The 19,218-nt window shown below is 41.1% G+C and overlaps 2 protein-coding genes and 1 long non-coding RNA gene across 3 annotated transcripts; 1 reads left to right on the forward strand and 2 right to left on the reverse strand.

The window, feature by feature from the left end:
• Positions 1-1,561: 1,561 nt before the first annotated feature.
• On the forward strand, positions 1,562-4,555 carry MANSC4 (MANSC domain containing 4). The gene is made up of 3 exons (XM_027897832.1): positions 1,562-1,931; positions 3,023-3,157; positions 3,876-4,555. Exons 1-3 carry the CDS (start codon positions 1,709-1,711, stop codon positions 4,553-4,555), a joined length of 1,038 nt encoding a protein of 345 aa, XP_027753633.1. The 5' UTR covers positions 1,562-1,708.
• LOC114064618 lies at positions 3,376-7,590 on the reverse strand. Its single transcript, XR_003572788.1, has 3 exons — positions 7,580-7,590; positions 6,987-6,988; positions 3,376-3,507 (listed from the first exon to the last, which is right to left on the reverse strand). It is a non-coding gene; the product is annotated as an uncharacterized LOC114064618 (long non-coding RNA).
• Positions 7,591-7,980: 390 nt separating this feature from the next.
• MRPS35 (mitochondrial ribosomal protein S35) lies at positions 7,981-19,085 on the reverse strand. The gene is made up of 8 exons (XM_027897837.1): positions 18,869-19,085; positions 17,541-17,575; positions 16,395-16,562; positions 15,935-15,995; positions 15,233-15,372; positions 14,445-14,554; positions 13,902-13,971; positions 7,981-8,482 (listed from the first exon to the last, which is right to left on the reverse strand). The coding sequence occupies exons 1-8, from the start codon at positions 19,083-19,085 to the stop codon at positions 8,210-8,212; spliced, it is 1,074 nt and encodes a 357-aa protein (XP_027753638.1). The 3' UTR covers positions 7,981-8,209.
• Positions 19,086-19,218: the final 133 nt, after the last annotated feature.

A 19,218-nucleotide genomic window follows, 5' to 3' on the forward strand; every position in this document is an offset into this window, starting at 1 on the left:
GGTGTGGCAGATACAGGCATATTCAGCTTTGCCCAATATAAATACTTACTCTGTATCAGTTTAATCTCCTTGTTAAATGCTTCCCCAAGTTTTGAAATCTAAGTCTCCAGGATTTCTGTTCTGGAAGACATGGGAAGTGTAGGAGCAAGGAAAGCAATCAGGAATTTTGCATGTGTGTCTCATAGTACAAAATAGATGTAAAATTCCTGCTAAATGTATTGCCAAAACACAGGCATATCTTTCAAAATTGTGAGTTTGTCCCATGCCAGATGATGCCTTGGATTACTAGGAAAGCTGAAACAAACATTTTAGCAAAATACATTGTCAACAGTGCTTGCAGCAATGGCAGAGAAATGTCTGAAAACTTCCCTGTGCAGTCCACTGAATGCAAGTTAACAGGTCTTTTAAAATGCATTTAAGGTTTAATTTGTGATTTTCACAGAGGTGAAAATGAAAACAAAGCACATCAAACTACCAGAACTAAATAAAACAACACAAGTACCAAGAGCTGGTTTCCAGGACAGAGGCTTAAAGAATTACCCACTTAACCCTTTCTTATAATTTCATTCTTGTGTTCCCCACAACAGAAATCCTCCTAATTATATGAATATGAATATTATATGAATATGAATATTATAGGAATACTAATATAATGAATATAATATTAATATTATATGAATAATTTATATTATTAGTATTCTTAATGCATGAATTAATATTACATTCTATGAATATTAATTTAATAAAATAATGCCTTGGCCTTGCTATTGGATCAACATGAACAAACCTGCTCTGGGGTTTATTACCTTCCAAGGAGCTCTGAAAGGAACTTAATTGTTTACATTTCAGTTCATTTCCAAACTGGGGGCCTTGTTTTGCAAAACATCAGCTATAATGACTACAGAATTAAAAAGACTTTGAGGTTTCCCCTATTCTATGCAACTAACCTATATGTAGAACTAAGGAAATTCCTTGATTCTAATCCTGAAGGATAGAAAGGCAGTGTAAACTATTTTATATATCCAAAGCACAATTTTTATTGCAGACAGCCCTATTTCTGCCTAATTCTGTCAACCTCACTGTATAGCCCAGTGACTTCAAATCAGTTCATATATTGTAATAATTTAAGGTCTTCCTGTATGAAAGGCCTACAGGGGTGGGAACCAGGGATCAGACTGGCTCCTGTTAAGAAACAAAAGGCATGGGGATTTCAGGTTTCAAACCAGGTGCTTGAAAAATCGCCCCCCCTTTTTATGTCAACTCCATTTTCTCTTTGACAGGCCTTTTCCAAGCTTAAACATCAGCAGAAAACTCCGTATGGACTGCTGAATATTCTTAAAATTATTAGGGGCAGGATGAGAGACACACACTCTTGTCCAAAGAAACAAGTTTTCTGAACGACCAAAGACAACCTGTGCCTTTTGCCTCTCAAAAACTGCCTCCAAATTAGTTAGAGGGCAAGAATTAAGTTAGAGGGCAAGAATAATAACCATTTTAATTTGAGCTCACAAAATGGTTGCTTTCTTCCAGCAGCTGTCCAAGCAGCACCATGGGAATTGTTTGGAAAAAAACCATCCCCTGGCTCGCGTCCCTGGCAGGATTGGCAGCATCCCCAGCACTCCAGAGATTGTCCCCTCCAGTGCTGGTTCAGCCTTTGGTGCACCCACGGAGCAGAGCGCACAGTGACTGAGCCCAGCACACCAAGGCAATGGTCCTGCTGGTGGCAGAAGTGCTGTTGGTGCTGGGTTTGGCCCTGGGGTCCGACTCGCTCTGCTCCCCCACCGCCTTCTACAAGGACTGCTGGATCCGGCGCTTCCCGGGCCTCGTGCTGGACCTGCAGGAGTCACAGAGGAGGGGAGCCCAGGTGCTGAAGGGTTATGCAGAAGACTCACCCCAGCAGTGCAGCAGAACCTGCTGCCTTCTGAGGAATGGTGAGTGTTTATTGCCAGGATCACGGCACACGTTAAAATTTACATCACAGCACACAAGGAACACGCTTTGGGTAGTGCTTGTGTAAACTTTATTTGAAGAAGAAATGGGGGAGAGGATCTATGTATTTTGTTTTTGAGGCACCTGGTAACTGTTCTCCCATTTTCAGTCCCACAGAAAGGAAATTGGTAATCTGAGTTTTTTTAGAAGGCTGCACTAGGAACACGTGAAAATCTTAGGGTCTGCTCTGAAATTTTAGGTCTCTGTTGCAAAGCTTGTAGACAATGCTAACATTAAAGGAATGACTCTTCAGTATTCATCACCATCTACTCCTGTAGAGAACAACCAGTGACAGTGATTCCAACAGCCCTCTTCTTCATGGAGTATGGCATCAGAAAGGGGAGGGAACACACAATTTTCTTTTGAAATACAAGAATATTCATTTCCTTGGAGAAAGCATTTCTCTTATTCCGTGTTCACACCGTGTTTGTGGTGCAAACCAAGTATAACATTAATATGAACAATAAAGTTACAGCAATAAATGATAGCAGTTATTTAGCTGGCAACCCCTTTTCCCTGGCCTTGCAAACTCAGAATAAAAACAAGAAAAATCAGTGTTTATCTTAAGCCCAATACTGTATTTTGTATCACACTGCACTGGTACACTGTGGGAGTATATTTTAGGAGAATACACGAAGTGCATGTTCGTGGTGCCTAAATTTTCAAAACTCACAAGACTTGAAGAAGGTTTTGGATATGCAGGATGAAAGTGAGGAACCAGTTACTAAAAAAAAGTCAATACAAATTTTGATGAAATTTTGAATCATGAGCAAAAATATGACCTTGACAATCTGGCAGTGACCTGACTGCCATCACCATTCCTGGGAAGAGTCAAAATCTGTCTTAAATAATGTGAGGAAACAAAAATTTAATATATTTCAGTGACATTCTTCCTTTTTGGACAACAAACTTTTCCTCATAGAACAAGAGCTGCCCACTATTAATGATCTCCTGATGTTCAATAACAGAATAACATGCAAAATGCAGTAGTCATTCTTCTGAGCAGCTCAACTTTACTCTTTCTGGGTTGCAGTTTCCTGCAATCTAGCAGTGTTCTACCATGGAGCCATCCACGGGAACATGAATTGCCTGCACGTGTCTTGCCCAGCACTGGAAAGCTGCATCCTGAAGGCTGGAATGAATGTCATTTTGTACAACATCACAGCAGGTAATCAAGCACTTTATTTCTAGAGGCTGAAAACATGGCAAACTACAAAAAATGTTAAAATTATACCAGGCCAGCTGCTGTGCTAGAAGATGTTCTGAAGTAACATGCTTCTGAAGCAAAAATGCATAAGAGTTTTTTTTCATGCTCTGTGTGACTTATCAATACTGTTTGCCCAATATTTGGGCAAAGTACCCTACCAGGTACTTCGGATCTGTCCCCAGATCCAAACAGTAGCAAGGCTGAAAATTTATTCTCATTAGGCATATGCACAAAGAGCACACAGGTTGCACAGCCTTCAAACACAGGAAGCAGACCCACAACCACAGATGACACCAAAAGCCTCATTCTGGCTCCCAGGATAGAGATCTATTAGTGAATATATATATATATATATACACACATATATAAAATGAAAACAATGTCACCTGATGTTTGAGTCCCAGCTTCTCTCCAGTTGCTGGTGCAGACTATCAAACACACACACAGCTTTCTGGGATTTCCCTACTGCCAGCAACCTAGATCCCTTTCCTCACTTTTGCTTCCTTCCCCAAGCATCCCATAATAAGTCCTGTGAAATCCCAAAATGCATCCCATGAGGTGTCCCACAGCCTCCGGTCCAAAAGGTGCTGATGGGTATTATCTGGGCTCCAGGTACTCCTTTTGTGGGTGTGCAGACAAGCTCTTGCCACACAACACTAACACTGCTGTGATTTCGCAGGGATTGATCCAGATCTCCTCATTTTTGAAAAACTGACCTCCAAAAAGCCAAATATTCACTCCCCACTGAGCGGATATGAAAGGCAGAACAGCACAAAGACCACCGAGGGGGAAAGGTGCCAACACCACAATGCCACGTCAGGGTCCCCTCTGCTCCAAGCTCCAGCCTCTACCACGAGCCATGGCTTAGCAGCAAGCGCTTACACCTCCAGCACAAGCCCCACGGCCCGAAAAAACCAAGTTACTGATTATCCCAGGGCAGAAACTTTTCCAGCAGGTGACCAGAGGACGAGCACAACCTCAGCGAGCACCAGGCAAACCGCCGGCTCAGACAAGAAGGCTGAGCACCCAACTCTGACACCCAGGGCTGATGATGGAGCATCCCACATGCCCACCCCTCCCCGCCTGAACGGCAGCAAGCAACACCTGAACGAAACCAAAGGCTACAGCGGCAGGAATTCGACCGTGGAAAATGAGGCACCCGCTCGGGAAGCGTCAGCTTTGGGAGTGTGGTTGATTCCTGTTGTCCTCTGCTCCTCTCTCCTCTGCCTCTGCTGCTGCACTGCTGCTCTCACCACAGGGTGCTGCAGCAACAGGAGGGGTCACTACAGGCCCGTGAGGAGGAGAACAAAAACGTCAAGACAGTCCATAAAATACGCTGCTGTCAGGAGTGGTTTGTAGAACACCGTCCCCATCCTTGCCGTGGGACAAAGAGGCTTTTTTAAAATGCATCCTCATACAGCAGTTCGTTCCTTTTACAGAAGCGATGATATTTTTTCATAATATTTCAGTTATAATTTAATTCTCGTCAGATGAAACACAACTGCCCTGTCTCTTCAGCTCAGAAGTGCACACTCATAGCTCCCACTGTGTGCTCAGAGGTGTTCAAGCACTTTTTTTCCATAATCTGATGCCAACAGATGTCTAACAAACAGTGTAACGCTCTCCCTAACTTAAGAGAGCAGGTTCACTGGAGCTGTACCTATTAGCACGTCCATGTGTCAGAATATTATTTAATTATTAAGATTAATGCAATGTTCAAAGACAACTAAATGAGGTTGTAAGGCCTCATGAACACCTAGTTACAGCTGAGCAGGTTTCAGAAGAAAAGACCTCTCTAAAATTATATTTTAGTCCACATTGATTGCCACTGGAGCTTAGAAAACTGGAGTTTAAAATAACCCCTTTTTTATAGTATTTTATTGACATCATATGCTAATTTGTATGTAATAGAAGAGAGACTGAGACAGAACAAGAACCTTTTAGAAGGGTAGCATTATTTAATCAGCTCAAATAACACAAAATTCTTCTGTTTCAGCTAGAAAACTTGGAATAGGGTATGACTTGTTTTTAAGGGCAGTCCCATGCTTATGTGTAGACCAGGAGCTGCAGACTGTGTGGCTCAGGATTTTCTCTGGACAGTGCTCTACCTCAAATTCCCTCTCAAATTCTGAAGGAAAAGGTCACGGCTCAGTAAATCACCCTTCTGTTAATGACATAAGCAGGTTTCACTCCATTTGTAAAGTCTTCACCAAGAAATTAGAGCTTTGCAAAGTTCACGTTGTGACCTCTGCCACATTCACAGATCACAAATCTGATCAAATACATGAAATAAACAGATTAATCACATGCTCCACGTCAAGTTGTGGTACTTCTCATCTCACTCAGTACTGATGGCAAGCATGTTTTGTCATACAATTCTCCCCCAGCACACTTCAGCCAGCACGGTCACACCAATTTGCAATGAAACTGCTTTTTAAACTATTTTTTCTCCCCGTAATTTTTAAAATCCTGCGACCAAGGCTGACAGCCTGCAGACTGCAAACTCAGGGGTGCTTGGCCTCTGCCAGCTTGTCTAACTCCTCCATCCTATGAATGACCCTCCATAGCAGCTTGATTCAAGAAAAAAAAAAAAAAAAGAAGAAAAGCTAGTCCTAAGGGATGAATAGTACTGGTAGATTTTTTTTTTTTAAAGAAAAGGAAATCAACTCCTGAAAAAAAGACACTTGGCTGTCCTGGTGCCCAGCAGACAGTCACCTTTCATCCTGCCTGTATTGAAACACTTATAGAATGTACTTAAGGGAGGCTTGAACACTTCAGAGAGAGCTGTAGGAGCCTGTGAATTTTAAGTTTTCCATGAATTAGCTGTGATAGAATCAAATAAAAAATCAGTTTCCTTTGCTGGGCTGTTCTTTCTACCAGACAGTAGAATTAGTAACATCAAATTGTTATTTTAACTATGACTTCCAGAGTCATAATTGACTTAGGTCCGTTCTGAGTCTACAAAGAGCAAAGGAAAATTGATTTTGTCTTGCGCTGCAGAGAGGATTTTATCAGGTGCTCCTGTGTCCTGAGCAGTAAAGGACAACGTTATGGAGACAATCAAGCTTATGGGGTTTGGTTTTTTTTTTTTTTTAAACACTTCAGGGCATTACTCTTGACAATCCTGTACAAGACATGCCCCTGCAAAACAGAAGTTGCTCCACACAAACTTGCTCATGTGCCAGTCCTTCTGCAAGCACTGGCAAAGCTAATTAAGGAAGCAAATTTCCCTTGTGTACATACTAGAACAAAACTGCCTTTGGAATAGAGCCAGGCACAACTCCAGGCACCACCCACACCACTCTCTGAGTCAAAGTGCAGTTACTTCCTCAGTAATTTTAGTTTCAGGGCTCTGTTCGAAAAAGATTGGGAATCACACAGATGCACTATTTCAAACCAGAATTTTAAACATTGCCCTCATTATCCCTGAACAAAGGAACAACCTGGTAACAGCTGAAATTTCCCCCATATTTCCCCCTTCTGCTAAAGCTTCACATTAATACAAATCTAAAAGGAAGGACCACTAAATAACTAAGTAAGTGCAAAATTGGGATTACAGGACAAGCCTTTCCAGTCCCAGGTACAGCTCTGGCAAATTCTTGTAGGCAGAAAAAAAGTCTCCTACCATATGAAAACAACCTTGACCTAAGAATCCTTCCCAAAGTGAGTGTTTTGGAAGTGGGAGCACATGCAGTCTGTGGCTGCGTGTAAACACAAAACAGACAATGAGCAATCCTAGCAGGGAGCCAGTCAAGCCACAGGGAACACTGCAGGAATCAACTCCCTTCACTTCTCTATGTCCTTATCCTTACACTGTTTTCTCTCAGCGAGGAGCTGGTGGCAGGGCCACGTGTTTGGTTCTTTCACAGGCATGCAGAATCCTTAACTCCCTCTGCCCCCAGAAAGAATGACTTTCTAAGCTGAAATCTTAGTGAGCCAGGAAGGTACAATAAAAGCAAGAGTTACTTTATGTCCTAAAAGCTGCTATTTTTAAGTAGGGTTTTTGGGTTTGGGTTTGGTTTTTTTTTTTTTTTACTGTGAGAAGGCAATAAAAGTTGTTCGTGATTCCAGTGTTTCAAATCAAAACCTTTCAAATACCAATTATCAAATATAAGCTGAACATCCATATAATTTCTCTCTCTGTGCTGCATTGCAGTAAGCTGGATGCTAAAAACAATTTTTTTTACCTTGAAAAGCCTGGGTGGATTCAAGAGAGAACTCAGCAGGCCTCAGGGCACCAAGACTTGAGTTCACTCCTATTTAGCTTCATACTCACCTCACTACTCACCAGCTCTCACTTTCAGCAACTCTCATCATTTCTTCTTTCCCATTTCTTTGGATCTTCTCAATAACTGCTAGTTCACCTTCCCACCACCATCCCACTTTCTACCTCATTGAATTCCATCATTTTAGACACAGGTATTTTTCCTTAGGGTATTTGTTAGCCCTCATGGTGACAACTGAGTACCCCACACTCTCCCAGGGGCTTCAACACCTCTCCAGAAGTTCTAACTACTTGGGCACATTATTTTACAGATAGGGAGTAAAGGTAGAGAGAAATCTGAGTGACATTTGAAAAGCACTTAGAAAGTTTAGAGTTCTTAACTTTCAGACTTTTAATTAATGGATCTGGGAGCTTAAGTAATTTAATTAGTTTTGATTAATTAGTTGCTCTAAGTTATATGCCTAAAAAAGCTGTGTGAGAAATCGAAGTGTGATTAAGCAGGGGACTGAACCAGGACCTCCCATGCTAAGAAAACACAGAATAAAATGTCCAAAGTTACCAATACGAATCCAAACATACTTTATTCAAAGAACAAGATTCATGGACAGGACGACCATGTTTACAGAAAATTAAGCAGTAAAGAAAAAACTGATTACTCCTGTGATTATCATCATCAAGTCTCACGTTTTTGCTTAAGGTTCTGAATAATTATATATCCATATAATTAAGGAATATTAATAGTAGCTTAATATTTCTGTAATGACCAGGTGTACCTGCAGAGCCTGCTCTCACGCTTGTATGTTCAACAGCTTCTTCACGGATTCCTTATACTGAGACATGTTACTTTCTGTTTCACCCTCATTTTTCAGTGCAACTACAGAGTTTTTGTAATTCTTAACCACTTCAGATGCAAGCAGCTCTTCCTCGGAGACATTACTGACTCTCTCTGAGGCTTTTATTTGAAGCAGAGTATCCAGGGCGTTTTTCTGAGAGCGACTGTTTTCCCAGATATACTCCTCCATGTCCTCCTCAGACTTCTCACTCTCCCACTTCTCGGTTTTCTGAAAGAAAATACACACTGTGTTTAAAAACTACTCGAGGCTGAAACAAAGCTACAATAATTCCAGGAAATTTCTCTCTCTCGTATCAGTTGACTTCACAAATGACATTCACTGGGGAAGGTATTTCCTTATTTCCTCCTCCAAGGTGCCGGGCTTGTAACTCGAGCCTGTACGAGCAGGATGAGTTTCTTTCCTCCCACTTTAGCAAGTTCTTTATGGATCTGGCAGGTGTAACTGGGCGAGTCAGAGTGGGAAGAAAAGCTTGTGGACTACACACAGTGAATAACAAATAACCTTGTAAAAATAATGATTTTAAATGACCCTCAATGCTCATGATTTGGAGGCAGTTATTATTAGTTATTATTAGTTATTATGCCCCTAGCATATGATTTTGGTACGTCTACACTGGCTGTAAGACATGAAGGGAGACATGCTTCAGAGGTAGATCTGTATTTTTATATATGCTTATTTATTTTTTTTTAACTATTTAGTACTTTACTGATGTAAACAACACATAGTATCCTTATATCATTTCAAGGATCACAATTTGAAGTATTTTGAGTTTATTTTTAGTGTTTTTCTTAGAATTATTATAAAATCATGTCTAAATAAAACTTGCATTTTTCTGGAAATAAGTTCAAAAAAACCTTATAGTAAAGCATTTACATCATATGTATTTTTGTCTTTTTAAAAACTCTTGCAGAAAGGGCTCTTCAGAAAATTTTTAACTATGCTATGCAGAATCAAGAAAAAACCCTTGCAACTGCAGAGAGTTTTTTTCCTTTGTTGTTTGCATTTGGTTTTGAGTTCTGGGGGTTTGGGGGGGGGGGGATGGGGTGTTGGTATGGATTTTTCATTTATTTTAAAGCATTCTGTCCTCTAATTGTCAAGGCTGCTGCAGTCAAACCACAGTAATTAATAACCTTTCATTAAGACCCAAGACTTCTTTTTTTTTCCACTACAACCCTGAGTGCTTGGATCTGTCTATCTGAACTGAAAATACTTTACCAAATGCTGCATCTTGCACCTGGTAAGTGGAATCTCTTGTCTGTTAAATCCCTGAGTCCAAATGTTTAGTCAGAAGCAGTGAACAGCACGGTTAAAAGGTTCATTTAAACTGACATCCTTTTTAATTAATAACATCATCCTGGTTTACATATCCCTTGTTTACCTGCATAATGACTGAGACATTTTTCCCCCCCAAAGCTCAGGCAGAATTTTAAAGCAGAAGCCTTTCTCACAGGGATAGGGTTTCTCAGGAGTAAGGGAATATGGGTATCACCTCTGGCCACTCCTAAACTCACGTTTGAAGTTTAAACAAAAGACCACTGTGAGGCTTTTAAACACCCCTAAGTTATAGCAGAGACAACAAGAACTAATTGCAGTTATTACATTTATCTCTTCAGGACAATCCTGCTCTGCACATATTAACTCAGAGGATTTTGGAGATGCTGGCTGATAAAACAGATTAAGCTTTCCCCACCTCTTTTCAGCAACACAGAGCAAGATTTTAAAGGAGATTTTAAAGAAACTGTAAAGTATTTCTTTCTTGGACTCCTTCCCAGCAGAATGATTTGTCAAAATGGATTTTAAAGCAAAATCTGACTCCATGGTGAGGGGGAAAGCAGGAAGGGATTTGACAGCAGGGGGAGATTTCCAAATCCATTCCTTCATCTCTGCTACAAGAAGCCAGTATCCATCACTGCACTGTTGGTGGCCATGCCTCAAAATGAAAAGTTATCCTCCAGATATCCAGCCCAGACATACATCACCAGCAGGAAACTGAGCAGGAATCGGGTTCTTGCAAACTAACTGAATCAAGTGAAACTTAAATAAATGCCTTTTCAACACAATTTACAGCAGCAGGAAAGTGAATCTAGATTTATACATGCAGTTGAAAGCATACCCTAGGTAGACAAGGTATATACTCTGGGTATCCATGAACTCTGAACAGTGGGAATGTTATAAGTTATGTAGTCTTGTTTAAAGTGTTATGAATGAAACTTCAAAATTAGGATTCTATCACCCCAAATTTAGTTAGTTGATTATTTTTGTCCCCTGCAAATTTAAAATGTTAGTGAACACTGCAGTAAAAGTCTTAAAAATTAGAATAAAACTGTGAGAACTGGAATACAAGTGTATTTGTAACATTTTTCTAGAACCCCCACTTGGAGAACAAGGCTAAAAATCAAGGCTATATATTTCTTCAATAAATTCACTAAATATGATTGCCTCATTCTGTCACACATAAGACAGAATCTCAGTACTACCCAGTCTGGCTGAACATGCACTCAGCTGATAATTTCAACCTTTGTCTCTCTTACTAAAGCTTACAATAAGAACAAAACCAAAACCAAATTAAAAAAAAAGACCAATTACTTTAGTGGGATTTTTGGGTTGTTTTTTTTTTTTTTGAGGGGAAGAAAAGTTCTTGAATTCCAAGTCAAATTTCAAACTCTGTATGGCCTGGAATAAATACACCTGTTTCTTAGTACTGCACTGAAATAAAAGATACTCTGTGTGGTACAATAATCTCAGATTTTCAGGTAATAAATGACAGCTATGCTAATATTTTCCAAAAGATTGGGTACCTTTAATCCTAAAAGGAACTGCCAAAACAATAACAGGCTCTTTGGGTATAATACACCTTTGATTTGTACTACTTAGTTAACAACTTACAAAGAAGTGTCAACAGAAACCGGTAGAGAGGCAAAATATATTTTTCTCACGAGATTCCATTTCACTAGACTGAAAACTAAACAGCTGCAACAATTACATTTATGTATCAAAAAGAAGCCTTTTTTCCCCAGCAACTTAAGGAGCTTAAACTTACTTAAACTTCCTTAAGCAAAAAGCTTACTATGGTCTGAAAAAGTACAAACACAATTTTTAATTCAATTAATTTTGGTACAAGAGGTACAAAAAAAAGTGTAACCTTGTTCCACTGCAATACACATTTCCTGGCAGAAAAACTTTCCTTCCTCCTACTCGAGAAACCAAGTTCCAAAGTGTGTGCAGCATTAACTATCTACTAAATATCTCCTGCTAATATGTCAGATTAGACTTTGTACTTTAAGAAGTACTGAAGAACAGAAAATCCATGGGCAACTATTTATTACTCTCTCAAGATCCCAGATCTGTAATGCAGAATTGAGATCCTCCACTCTCCATCCTCCTGCGTTCGTGTAGATGGAAACATCACGTGGAATTGGAGCAAAAAAACCTGAACGACTCTGAATGTTCTTCCTTACTGGAAAATTGATTTCCTGCTCCATTTGCTTCTCCTTCCTGCTTTCAATTCGTAACAGAACTGGACTTTTGGGTGATAAACTGTTAATCCACGCTGAGTGTGAAGAAATCAGTCCATGATCCTTTTAACCACTCGAGGGCAGCAAACTCTTACTCTCTAAAAACCACTTGATTACCACGAAAATACATCCAGGTTTCCAGTGATGTTACAGCATTCAAGAAAGGCATCATTTAAAAGACAGCAGCAATACAACTGGTTAAGCTGCTGTTTAATATTCTACCTAATGTATCTGACCCTTGATTCATTCAATCCAGGCACCAGCCTTGGGGATGATTTGAAAAGAATCACAAAAGAAGTCCCTAAGAGGATAAGATCAATTCTTACCACCTGGTGCACAAACCAGCTATCTAATTAATATATTCTGAAAGCCAATAAAACACAAATATTTCATTATTAACCTGAAAACTATTAAATAGGAAGCAAAAGATCTCCAAGTATTTTAGAGTGAGAAAATAAATGATCATTGTTAAGTTTTAAAATCTGACTGTTTTAAACCACACATTGTTCGCTTACAGTTTACAAAACTTCTTTTCAGCAAGTCACTAAAAGGCATTACCACTGATCATGGAGGAAAAAAAAAAGAAAACACACCACAAAGCAAAACATGTCACACAAAATAAATAAATAAAAAAAAAACATGTCTGGGGAAAACCATTAATTTTTCATGGAAATCAAAGACAATTACAACTGATTGACAAACTCATCAAACATTAACACGGAGGTTGGAAGGTAATAAAGGGGCAGGAGACTTGTGCATATTCAACACACACCGAACACTCACGTAGCAGTATCACATAGCCCTGTCTGCCATCACTAATTAATGCCAGAGCACAGCACAGACCTGCTCTTCGTCTGAAATTAATAAAGTGAGCAGTGTCCAACTCCCTCGTCACTGCAATACTGATCTGTCATTAATTTAAGATTTGTAATGCAGTGTAATGCTGCTGGGGAGAGGAGCATCCACGTGTACCTTGAAATCTAGAGTCAATGTTATCTTTCACAATTGATTTAATTACAATTGACCACAAAAATACAAGGGACAGGTCCGAAGAGTTCACTGTGCAAGGAAGATCTGTGGTCTAAAGATATCTTACTATACCTAGAGGCCTACTTAAAATTTGTAGTAAATTCATAATATATTGGAATAATACCCTTCATACATTTGCACTGGATATCTGACATGTAAAGGCACACTTAACAAAATAAGCTACAAGGAAAAATTCCAAATATGCCATATCATGAACAATGATGGAAAATTTTACATTACATTTCTTGCTTTATCTAAAGAGTTACAAAACCTTTTTTGTATTTTTCAGGACACTAACATTGACACAATGAAATGCTAAAACTAGCAGCAGGTGCAGGGGAGGTCCCTTTGCTGAGCAGGAGGGAGCTCAGAAGAGCAGTCAGCTCAAGGCAAGGTATGTGAGGGAGCATTTAAGAAACAGAACATTTCCAAATCACAGCCACTGTTTACTTTAGCTGAGGAAAAGCCCTAGAAAAGACATATTCTAAGCAACAGATCCCAGTGTGGAATTAGGCAAACTGCAGATATTGTGTTCTCAGTTTTCACAGCTTTAAAGCCAGTAAGACACCCCTCTGTTTTTTTGGAATAGACTTGGTTTTGTCTTTAAACACGGTCACTGTTAAAAGTGCACAGGTAAGAGGAGATAATCACAGAGCACACCATTTCTCTGGGGGCACTAAATTCATATTTTAATACTGTGCACAGGCAGCCTGGTATGATGCCACATTAAAGGTACATTTAGCAATCCTGAAAATTAAGGTGTTTTCTGGCAGGTTCAGGGTCAATTTTAGGCTCCTGGCCCAGAGGAGCAAAGCACTGGGAAAGAACCTCTTATTAAGGTCAAAACGAAGTGAACTTCTTAAAAGAGACAAACTGTTTACAAACAACAGAATAGCACTTGTGAAGTCAGAGAAATGCACTCAAGCTGACTCTGGAATTAAGATCAAACACAGGCAGCTTACCTTGGTTGAATTTGAGGAAAAGTGAGGTGCCAGAGGGAAAGAACTTCAAGATAATTTAGTTTAAGTTGTGACAGAGAGCACGTGCACATTAGACAGCACGAGCTGCTCAAAACTGCTTACCCAGGATTCGTGGTACAGGACCGTGAGCAGGTGCATGCCATAATCATAGTTCTGTCTTCTTAGGGGACACCTGCAAATCCAGGAACAAAGCTCATCTTTTGGAACAAGACGTTAAAAATCACCATCAAAGCTCCTAATTTGTGGAATCTCAGGGAAACGTGTGATTGATTCACATGCACTTCTGAATTACACCCACCCAAGAATAACATCTTGGAGGTGTGAGTATCAAGAACATGGGAGAAAGGGAAACTGAAACTCAGGAGGAAAATCTACAAAATCCAAGAATTTACAAGTCTTCAGAAAACATTAAAAACTTCTTTGCCCTCTGTGCCAAAGCGGAATCCAACACACGTAAGTCTGAACTCCTTTAAAATCCTGATTTTAACAGTTAGAAGCAGGAGCAGTCTTAAGTTTAAGTGCTGTTTTAGCCCTAAAAATATAAAAATTCCCCAAGACAATAGCTGGTATTACTGAAAGACACCCAGCCCTCTCTATACAGTGACCATTGGTACAAACATTTTCATTTCCTTCTTGTAACTGTACCTGTCTGTGACAATTGTGAGCACATCTGTCTCCTGGCAGTACCGCTCTCCCACGAGTTTAACAAGCTTCTTCTTTGCATGGTCATCCAAATTCAGGTTAGAAAGTTTAACCTTCAAGTACAAGAGAAAGCAACTTTAATTCCTTGGGTAAATCCAGTCTCTGCACCTTGGAAATGCCTGAGACAGTGTGGCACACCTTCTATTAGGAATGACAAGGATAACTACTCAGGATGCACTTGCAGAATTTCTTCTATTTGTGTCACATCAGAAGTCTTAACACAAGGCAAGAATAATGTGGATATTCAAACAATATATACATGCATAATAAACACCCACATAATGCCTAAATCTCCTGAGCTCCCTTCCAGCCTCAAATATGTCATGATCCTATGCTGAGAAGGCTGCTGTGCCTACTACATACACACTGGTGCCTGGAGGTCTGCCAGCTTAACATTTGTAAATGGTGCCACATTCATCTTCCAAAACCTGTGCAGTTCCAGGGTCAAAAAATTAGCAATGAGAAGATCTAAGCAAGACATGGAGAACCTTTTCTACAAGGACATTCTTCAGAAGGTACACTAAATTAAATACATACCCATAACCTGACAACCTCAGTTCTAACACTCTGCAAAAATACTTGAGGAAATCCACTGCTTTTTATTTATTCTGACGTTGAGGAAACCATTTCCCTCCTTTCCTGATAGCAGATCATGCTTGCACGTTTTGAAAAGAGAAACACAAGTACTTAGGCTTTTGAGACAAAGGCAGTTTACCAAAATTACTACTTACTCTTAAAGTCACCACTCTTGCTTTGGGATTGCGAATAGACGTCCCTGAAGAAACATAATCTACGGTTTCGGTTTCAATAGGAAAATGCTGTTCACATTTCTCATCACTGTCCAGAGCACTTGGCCATTCAGTGCAGAAATCTGTGTAAGGAAGAGAAAACACTACATGTAATACCTGTTTGGTGTATTTGGCTGTTGCTTGTGTTGTTTTTTTTTTTTTCTCCAGATTTACTGCAATCTATCTTTTTACTGGGTTTAATTGTTTTTGTATACCGGGTTCCCCAAAACCCAGGACACAGTACTCCAGATGCCAAACAATCACAGAATGGTTTGGGTTGGAATTGACCCTCAAAGATTAGAAAGAGTCCAACCCCCTGCCATGGGCAGGGACATTTTTCACTACATTTGGCTGCTCAAAGCTGGTCCAACCTGACCCTGAACACCTTCAAGGACTGGGCATCCACAGCTTCTCTGGGCAAGCTAAACTATCAACTCATCAGCCTAAGCAGGGCCTCACTGAAAATTAAAATTTCAGTCTTACTGGGGTGCTGAAAACCTCCTAAGACACATCTGCCAACCACCTGGATAACTGCAGGCAGCAGCAATAAAGCAGACAAGTACTAGCCAAAGCCTGACAAATAACCAGCTTCACAAGTGTACCATGTCTCACCTTCTGCTCCATCACACACATTTACATTCTCACCTTTAAGAGCTGCACAGTGCTTCTTAATTGCAGGAGGAGTAAGATGCAAAAAATTGGGAATCTGAAACAGACACATTAAGAGTTACCACAATAATGGCTTTTTGTCTGCTCCTAAGTAAATGGACATGACTGAAATCTGATTACAGTTCTCACATTTGTTAAGGTAACACAACACGCTGGGTAAGATATTCAGATAAGTATTCCAGTCTGATTTAGGAACAGACTTCGGTTAGCCCCAGTACAAAAATCACAGGCATGATCACCCTAAAAAAAAGCCTCCAGATTTCATTCATTTGTCATTTCACTTTGTTACCATTTCGTTTAGAAACTAAAGAGGATCATCCTATTTAACACCAGAAAACAGTCTCCAACACAAACACTCCAACCAAAGCAGTGCAGCTTTAGTGAACACTAACATTTAAATGACCACCCACTCACCCACCCACGGGATGTGTCTCACCTTGATAAGTTCTAAGTTGCCCTCTTTTGGGGGAGGCACTCCCCTCTTCACTGGGTAGCCCATTCGGATTGGGAGGGGCACAGAGGCAGGTTTGAAGGCAGCTGCTGTTGGGTAAACACTGCTCCAGTCCTGATCCACAGCCATCCTGTCTGCTCTGGGACTTGCAGCCTAAAGGGTGGAAATGGATACGAGCTGGGTGTGAGACACACTGTTTGTAAAACAAAGCAGGATCATAAATCTGGGGAATCCAATCAGTGTGGAACTGCAGTCTCTGTTTCCTACAGGGCCTGAGCCTGTAATGGGGGCCAGGACAATGAGTTTTGAAATACTGGGATTCTAAAAGTGTGAACCAGTTCATAACAAAACAAACAGATTTTAACTGGCATTTCTTGCTACAGAAATTCCAGCACAGGAGCAGTGTATTAGTATATTGCAGAAAGAGCTTATATCCTCCAATAACTGACCACAGTTTCAGTCAGGTGCTCTTAAAAAAAAACCCTAGCAAACAAATAAGTCACTGTTTTTTTCCCCCAAAACTTTAATTTTTCATTTAGAGGAGGTAAGAAGGAAATGGATATATGCAGTCAACTGGTCTAACTGCTTTGGTGTATTGTAAAATCTACTCTTAGAAGTCAAACAAAAATTTAATGTATCCCAGGTCTGCTTCACTATTTGCCTTTAGAACATCATAACCTGTACTATACAACTTTTGACATGTACCTGTGGATGCCAACAAGAAATTCCCAGTTACTGAATGTCCAGATATCAGTTTTTAATCCACTGAGTAAGTACAATTTCATTGAAGCACAAGATCACATTTTTTTTATTTACACCAGAAAGAAACCACCACAGATCCTGTAAACTCAGACTGAAAATAACATTAAAAGGTCTGGTTTAGCGAAAATGCAACTTTAAGTTACTTTTCAGACCTGCAGTACATGGCGTCCATGCAAGTTAACTATTAGCTTACTGTTATGTTTTGGTTTTATGAAGGCACAGACTGAAAAGAGCTGGGAGAGCATAGAAGGCAGGTGCTGGCCTGGAACACTCACAGGGTTTGACTGCAGAAGGGGTTTCTGTTATCACACACAGCTCAAAAAACTGCCTCAGACACCTGAGTCAGCTGCAAATCGTTTCAGTACTTACAAACTGTGGTGTCCTGCCTCTTCTCCTTACTGAAGCTAAAAGAAAAAAAAAAAAACCAAACATTACAGCCATTTAAAATACAAATTGTTATATAGTTTGTTTGTTTGGTTTTTTTTGAGGGGGGGTTGCAGCATAATCTTCTATGCTTTTTTTTGTGTTTGTACCGAGATTCATTAATACTCCCCAATCTTTACATGGAAGAAGGGGAAGACAAGGTATTCAGGCTTCAGATTGCTCATTTATTTTTTGAAACATTAGATAAAAAAGAACTTCGAGGAAACGAGTGAGAGTAAACTTTCACCTTCATCCCCGTGCTCCCTCTTTCCCATGTGGCTGTTCAGTCACAAATCACCCTCCCACAACAGCACAAGATGGATAAACTTCAGAGCTACTGTTTCCAAAAGAAGAATCGTTTGCCTCCATCCCTTCCTTCTGCTTTACACCCTCTTCTGTGCCACCCTCCAGCTCTGCAGGAACAGTTTGCACATTGCATTCTCTTTTTGAGCTGGGGATGGGGATCAGGTCAATCCAGTTTACTGAGCAATCCTGTGAGAGTTTAACTCCTTTCAGGCCTGAGCCACTCTCTGACTCTCCTTTATAGCCGGGTATCACTTGGAGCTGTGGTGAGGGACTGCCAGGGATGCACCAAGATACCAAATACCACCGGATTTTTAAACTAAACAGAGCTCTTGCTTCGCTCCGTTTCCTCCCCCTCCTCAAACTCTAAAACACTTCAAATTCCACCCTCCAAAAATCAACACTGGTTAATGTAGCCTCAGATAAACAAAGGTGAATCCGGTGCCATTGATTTTCAAGTGACTGGTTTGAGCTCTGAGTTTTAATTTTTTATATATATATATTTAGGAAAAAAAAAAAAAAAGAAAAGAAAAAAAGGTATTTAGGAGTGGACGTTTGGGTTCTTCACTCATTAATATGTCTTAAAACCCCACTTCGCGAAACCTTGTGAATTTCACTGTTATTTCCTTTTCCTTATCCGAGTACTTTACGCACCCAATTCCGCTCATGCTCTTCTTGATATATAAAAAATGTAAACTGAAAGATACATCCGCAGGTTCTACAGCTATAGCGCTCCTTTATCGCCCGACCCGCCTCCCTCGCGGTGCTTTCAGGCGCAGCCCCGCGCCGCTCCCGCTACAAACCTCCCTAATTTCACCTCGGGACCCCTTCAACACCTGAAAGCTCTTCCAGAGACCAGGCGCGGTCTCGCAGGAGCACGCAGCGCCCGGCAAACCCACGACATTCCCTTCGGGGATGACCGAACCCGGGGCACCGCTCCGCCCGCAGCCCCCGGGCCCGGCCGCGCTCACCTTCCCGGGGCTGCGGCCCTTCCCTGCCGCTCACCGCGGCTGCCGACGAGGAGGCGGCGCGGCCACAGCGAGGGGCGGATGGGAGCGCCCTGGCGGCCCCACAGCACAGCCTGGCCCGGCAGCACAGCCCGGGCCGGCAGCACAAACCAGCTCCGTAGCACAGCCCGGCCCCGCACCATAACCCGGCCCTGCACAACAGCGCGGCCGGCGCCGCCATCGCGGCCTCCCCGCAGCCCCGCCCGGCCCGGGAAAGCTCCGCCCGCACGGAGCGGAGCCGAGACGGGCCCCGGTGAGACTGGCCCTGCCTTTGGGGAGGAGCCTGGTGCTCCGGAGACAGAATATCTGTGCTC

Source organism: Empidonax traillii, unplaced genomic scaffold (genome assembly GCF_003031625.1).
Source record: "Empidonax traillii isolate 1590-97213 ecotype Southwest subspecies unplaced genomic scaffold, ASM303162v1 scaffold562:size474401, whole genome shotgun sequence".
Lineage (NCBI taxonomy): Eukaryota > Metazoa > Chordata > Aves > Passeriformes > Tyrannidae > Empidonax > Empidonax traillii.